A 6,140-nucleotide genomic window follows, 5' to 3' on the forward strand; every position below is an offset into this window, starting at 1 on the left:
AAAAAAAAAAGATGTACTCAAGGGCATGTTTTCAAGGCCCTACTTCATCCATTTCCAAGAACATCAACACCAAGGCTTCAGCATATGAGCTTTTAGAGTACATGTGAGATAAAAGCATAATGCCCAAACCTTTGGCCCCCCAAACCCACGTCTATCCCACAGTGCAAAGTGCCTTCAGTCTTTCTCAGAGTCTCTCCATAGCCTTTACAGGTCTAACATTGCTCAGAAGTGCAAATCTGGTTAAGATAACCCTTGTCTTTGAGTGTCTCTAAAACTCAAACTGTGGGGCTGGTTAAGAACACTGGCTACTCTTCCAGAGGGACTGGGTTCAGTTCCCAGTGCCACATGGTGATTTACAGCCATCTGTAACTCCAGTTCCAGGGGAACAGTTGCCATCTTTGACCTCACGGGCACTACGCACTTGGGTATTCCAGAACAAGCACACAGTGTTTTCTCCTGGTGCTCTTTCACCACCTTCCCTCTTCTTAGGGGAGCAGAGTCTCAATGTGTAGCTCTGGCTGGCCTGGAACTTGCCAGGTAGACCAGGCTGGCTGGGATTAAAGGCGGGCGCCACCACACCTGGCTGCCTCCCTCTCTTAACTTAGACCCTACGTGCAGGTACAGTGGCTAAGCTGGACAGTAATCTCTAGGCCGTCTGTGCATGAGTGCCAGCCTCTGTGCCCACAAGGGTGGGACCCCTGTCCTACCAGCTCTGGGTTCTGTGACGCCCCAGTTCTCCTCTTCCTCTCGTCCTCCTCAGTGATGCCTTGCCAAATAATAGTAATAATAATAGTAGTGGTATTAACAGTAATGGAGAGGAAGATCGCTTCAGTTCCCTAACCCTGAAATCTGTTCCCACACTTCTCCCAGGCCCCTTCTTCCTCGTGAGTGCTCTGTTGATCAACGTCCTGAAGGAGAGGCCGTTCAGCAATGGTCACCTGATCTTGGGAACTTTTGTCAAGGATGACTTCTCTGTCCCCACCTTCTACTTGGACTATAACAGATCCTTAAGTATGGTGGCATCCACAACTTTCCTGACCGGAATCATTCAGGTAGGAGCTGAGCCTTTGAATCGGTTTGAATGTGAAATGTGCGCCTGAAGACTCCTGTGGGTGAACGCTCGGCCCCCAGCTGGTGGCACTCTTTCCGAAGGCTGCGGAAGCTTTAGAAGGCAGCCCCCAAGGAGGACGCGCCATGGAGGCAGCCCCACGTGCTTTCTGCTCGCTGCTTTGCAGGGTGTGGGCCCGCAGGGAGCCGTTTGCACCCTCCTACTGGCAGTAACTTGCAGCAGGCATAAGAGGCCCCTCCTACAGCTGATGTGTGGGCTGGCATAGGTTCCTCTCTGAGCCCTGACTTAGAGTTCACTCCTACAGCTGATGTGTGGACTGGCATAGGTTCCTCTCTGAGCCCTGACTTAGAGTTCACTCCTACAGCTGATGTGTGGACTGGCATAGGTTCCTCTCTGAGCCCTGACTTAGAATTCACTTCTGAGCTTACTCTTCAGCCCTTCTTACAGTAAGAAAGAGGAGGGTTGGGGACCTAGAGCCCATTCCTCAGCTTTGCCTTCCAAAAATCACTTTTTCAAGCCAAGTGGTGGTGGCACACACCTTAAATCCCAGTGCTTGGGAGGCTGAATCAGGCAGATTTCAGAGTTCGAGGCCAGCCTGGTCTACAGAGTGAGTTCCAGGAAAGCCAGCTACACAGAGAAACACTGTCTCAGAAAAAAAACAATCAAACAAAAACAGTTTTTCTGGTCTTTGAAGAAAGTGAAAAACTTGTGGTCTCACAAGCTGGGTTTGCCTTGATGAGCGTCGGAGAGCCTGGGGTGGAGTTAGATTCCGCAGTGATGGGAGCCGGAGCTGAAGGACAGGAATACAGCCTCTCACACATCTCCACATTGTCCCAGTGGTGTCACAAACATCCTCTGAGAGCTGACCACCTCAAACTCCCCTACCACATCCAAGCCATTCTGTCAGGCTGCCTTCTCTGTCCTCTCAACTGATTCTCAGCGATCCCTCGATCCCTCTGGACTGCCTTTCATCAGCAGACTCTCCTGGGAGTCCACAAAGGACAAACTGCCCCCCTGGATGGTGCTAACACCTGCAGGCTGAGTGCAGTGGGAAATAGTTAGACCTCCGTGAACCGCAGCTCTCAGTGTAGAAGGCGGAAAGAGTACTCTTGAGAGGGTTAGATGGAAACCTTGATGTGGAATACTCAGCAAGAGGCTGTTACATTGTAGCAGCGGGGAGGTAGTCACAGTGTAGAAGATAAACTGGCACCTCAGCATCCCTCTCAGAGGGCCATGTCCCTGGTCCTAGCTACTAGGGAGACCAAGACAGGAGGATAACCTGAGCCCAAGAGTTTGAGGCCAGCCTGGGCCACATAATGATACTCTAAATAAATGAATGAATGAATGAATGAATGGGGACCTAGTTGAAGCATTTTATAAAATGATAACTACATCCCCCCACATTTATATATACAAGTGTATATAAATTTAACAGGCTGAGAAAACTCTAAGTAGGAAAACAGTAAAACCCACATGGAGACAAATGATAAACTTCTGAAAATGACAGGCAAAGAGGAGAAAATGTGTCTTGGGCAGAAGAGGCAAGCATTTTCCCTGCACAGGGAAAGCACTCAGACAGCAGCAGTGTCTTCTGAGAAATTTCAGTGAAAAGAGGGGCAGCTAGCCACGACCACAGCCCAAGGGCCTGGCTCTGTGCACACAAGACCACCTTGGCAGCGAAGTAATGAGAGTGAGGGAGACCCAGCCCAGCCTACTGATGCCTGTGACACCACTGCATGAGCTCCATTGTCCTCTTGTAGCCTCCATGGCTAGAAGCCACCTGCATCCAACTGCACATCCAGACAGCCACCCATGAAAATACATAGAAAAACAAAATAAATCTAGAGACTGGAGAGATGGCTCAGATGTCGAGAGCACTGGTTGCTCTTTCAGAAGATCCAGGTTGACATGGCAGCTCCTGGCCATGTATCTCTAGCTCTGGGGGGCTGAAGCCCACTTCTGCCCGCATCAGGCACTAGGCACATATATGGTGGACAGCCTGAGGCCGACATGGCCTACAGAGTGAGTTCAAAGACAAGCAGAGAAACCTTACAAGACCCTGCCTCAAAACTGAAAGTATAGGAGAGGTGCCCAGCAGGTCAAAGTGCTGCTGCTCTTGCAGAGGCTGAGAGTTCAGTTCTGGCACCCGTGGCGGGCAGCTCACAGCCAGCTGTGATTCCAGTTCCAGGGTTCTGACAGCTTCTTCTGGCTTCCTCAGCCTGGTGTATGCTTGGGCACATACACACAGATACACATACATCAACAAAAAAGTGTCTTTTGAAAAATGTAAAGTGCCAGGCGGTGGTGACGCACGCCTTTAATCCCAGCACTTGGGAGGCAGAGGCAGGTGGATTTATGAGTTCGAGGCCAGCCTGGTCTACAGAGTGAGTTCCAGGACAGCCAGGGCTACACAGAGAAACCCTGTCTCAGAAAAAACAAAATCAAAAAACAAGACAAAAAAACAATAAAACAAAACAAAACCACCCCAAAAATACAAAAAGAACCAAAACCATAAAACCAAGAGGAGGAGGAGGAGGAAGAGGAGGAGGAAGAGGAAGAAGAGCAGGAAGAAGAGGAGGAAGAGGAGGAGGAAGAAGGAAGAAGAGGAGGAGGAGAAAGTGGAGGAGGAAGAAGAGGAGGAGGAGAAAGAAGAGGAGGGGGAGGGGGAGGTGAAGAAGAAAAAGATGAAGACAAAGACAAAGAAGACAGAGGATGAAGATGAAGACTGCTATAAAGAAGATGAAGACTAAGGCGAAAAAGATGAAGACAAAGATGACAAAGAAGAAGAAACTGTTGAAGATGAAGGAAAAAGACAAGACAAAGAAGGAGGAGGAGGAGGAGGGAAGGAAGGAATAAAAGAAGGAAAAGAGAAAGAAAGGAAGGAAGGAAGGAAGGAAGGAAGGAAGGAAGGATGGAAAGAAGAAAGATTGATTGAATCAATGTGGTAGGCAGAGGCAGTTGGATCTCTGTGAGTTCAAGGCCAGCTTGTTGTACGTATGGAGTTCCATGACAGAGACCTTGTGATTCCATGGAACTTTAAGTCTTTGGCACACCACTGATTCATCTTTCCAGTCCAAGTCTCCCTTTTTGTACTTTACTTTAGTGGTTCTTGGATCATTCTTAGAACACAGGAGTCATAAGGCCAGGAAGACTGATGTGGCATTTGTTTGCATACTTGGTTGTTATGGGACAGGGCCTCACATAGCCTGGGCTACTCTTAAACCCACTATGTAATCAGAGATGACCTTAAACTCCTGGTCCTTTTGCACACTGGAGCTGCAAGTGTGTACCGTCACAGCACATTCTGCGTCTTGGCTCCTCCATGTTGTCTTTCCCACTGTGATGAGAAGGGCTCCAACCCAAGATGAGCTTTATTTCTCCCTTTCAGTCTTCTGTGGCTGCTTCCTCCGCGTCCATCTAGAGGGCAGAGAGTGAAGCACCTAACAGCTGCCCGGGTTTCAGAAGAGAAGCATGCTGGGAGCTTCTGACTCAGCGATTGCTGACCTAGGGTTACTGCTGCTGTGATTGTTAAGGCCTAGGTAACTGACGCCTGACTAGCCAGGCATCTTGTGCTGTGAGTAATGCTATAAGGAAACTTTTTCATGTGCTGTTACTAGGAAACTTTCTCGGGCCCAGTTGATTGCATATTCTGTTGTGTTCTGGTCTTTGGTATTCTTAGAAACCAATCACAACTAAACTCAGTTACTATTGCTTTGTATAGCTAGCTACGACAAGCTCAAGCCTGAGCCAGCTTCCTGGTAGCACTTTCTGCACCTATATAATGATAGGCGCCCCAGGGATGGACCCCAACCAGAGAGACACCTGCACCAGCATAAGAGGTCATTCGGAGTAAGACTTCCATTTTGAATAGGAGTTAAGTAAAATTTAAGATCCCAAGACCTCCCTGGAATTGACATCCTACTTAACAGACTGGCATGTATATCCTAGGGGGCAGGTTAAAATATGAATGTCATACAAGTCCACAGTTGAGTACCCCGACCAGTGAGAACAAAGACATGTTCCTAAGGAATTCCCTAGCCCTAAATCCTGATTGGTGGAATAACTTGGCATAGATGTTTATGGATTTCAGGCCGAGAAAGCTCTATAGGCTTCTAGTTGGGCGTTTTAGTTCAGCTCCGGAGTGTGAACTACATCCCTGGTTGATCAGTCTTGGGGTGTGCATCCCAAGAACCAGCCGCGGGTGACTGAGAGCAGTGTCTGAGTCATCTGTGAGGTGACTCCCAGACCCAACAGTGACAAACACCATGACAGATGCAACTTTGGAAGGACAGAGTTGATCTCGCTCACAGTTCCGTACAGCTGTTCATCATCAGAAGCAGGGAGGAGCCTGGAGGCAGAGCCGATGCAGAGGCCGTGGAGGGTGCTGCTTTCCGGCTTGCTCCTCGTGGCGTGCCTGCTTTCCTGTAGAACTCAGCATCACCCACAGTGACCTGGGCCCTCCCCTATCAGTCATTAACTAAGAAAACGCCCCACAGACTTGCCCCAGCCTGGTCTTATGGAATCATTTTCTCAATTGAGGCTCTATTCTCTCAAGTGACTGGACATAAAGCTAGCCAAAATAATGCCTCGCCTCTTTGTTTTTGTTTTTGTTGTTTTTCTTCCCAACCCCCCACAGCTGTCCATGGGTATGCTGGGCATGGGCTTCATAGCCACATATCTTCCAGACGCTGCGATCAGCGCCTATCTAGCAGCTGTGGCACTGCACATCATAGTGGCCCAGATGACGTGCATCTTTGGGATTATGGTCAGCTTCCACGCTGGTCCCATCTCCTTCATCTACGTGAGTAACCTCAACCCGCCCCCCCAGAGTTCACACACTCCTCTGGCCTACAAAGAAAAGTCGGCCCACACAGACCCACTTGTCCCGGTCCAGAAGGATAAGAGGGCCAGAAGGAATTCCATCTCCTATAAGTTTAGGGTCTTGGTCAATTGCAGAAGGCACTTGGAGCATGTTCAGATGAAACAATCACTTCAGATTAGCCTTTTCACTCGATGGCTCACGTTAAAAGTTGGCCATGGGAATGACTTCATGGATAGACCATCTTAATAC

The 6,140-nt window shown here is 49.0% G+C and overlaps 1 protein-coding gene across 1 annotated transcript in view; it reads left to right on the forward strand.

Moving 5' to 3' along the window:
• The window catches only part of Slc26a8 (solute carrier family 26 member 8), a 54,497-nt gene that overhangs the window by 18,620 nt on the left and 29,737 nt on the right, over positions 1–6,140 (forward strand). The window contains exons 5-6 of the mRNA XM_031347972.1: positions 871–1,052; positions 5,706–5,870. Coding sequence (XP_031203832.1) covers positions 871–1,052; positions 5,706–5,870 — 347 coding nt within the window. The remainder of the gene's footprint in view (positions 1–870; positions 1,053–5,705; positions 5,871–6,140) is intronic.

Source organism: Mastomys coucha, unplaced genomic scaffold (genome assembly GCF_008632895.1).
Source record: "Mastomys coucha isolate ucsf_1 unplaced genomic scaffold, UCSF_Mcou_1 pScaffold3, whole genome shotgun sequence".
Taxonomy (NCBI): Eukaryota; Metazoa; Chordata; class Mammalia; order Rodentia; family Muridae; genus Mastomys; species Mastomys coucha.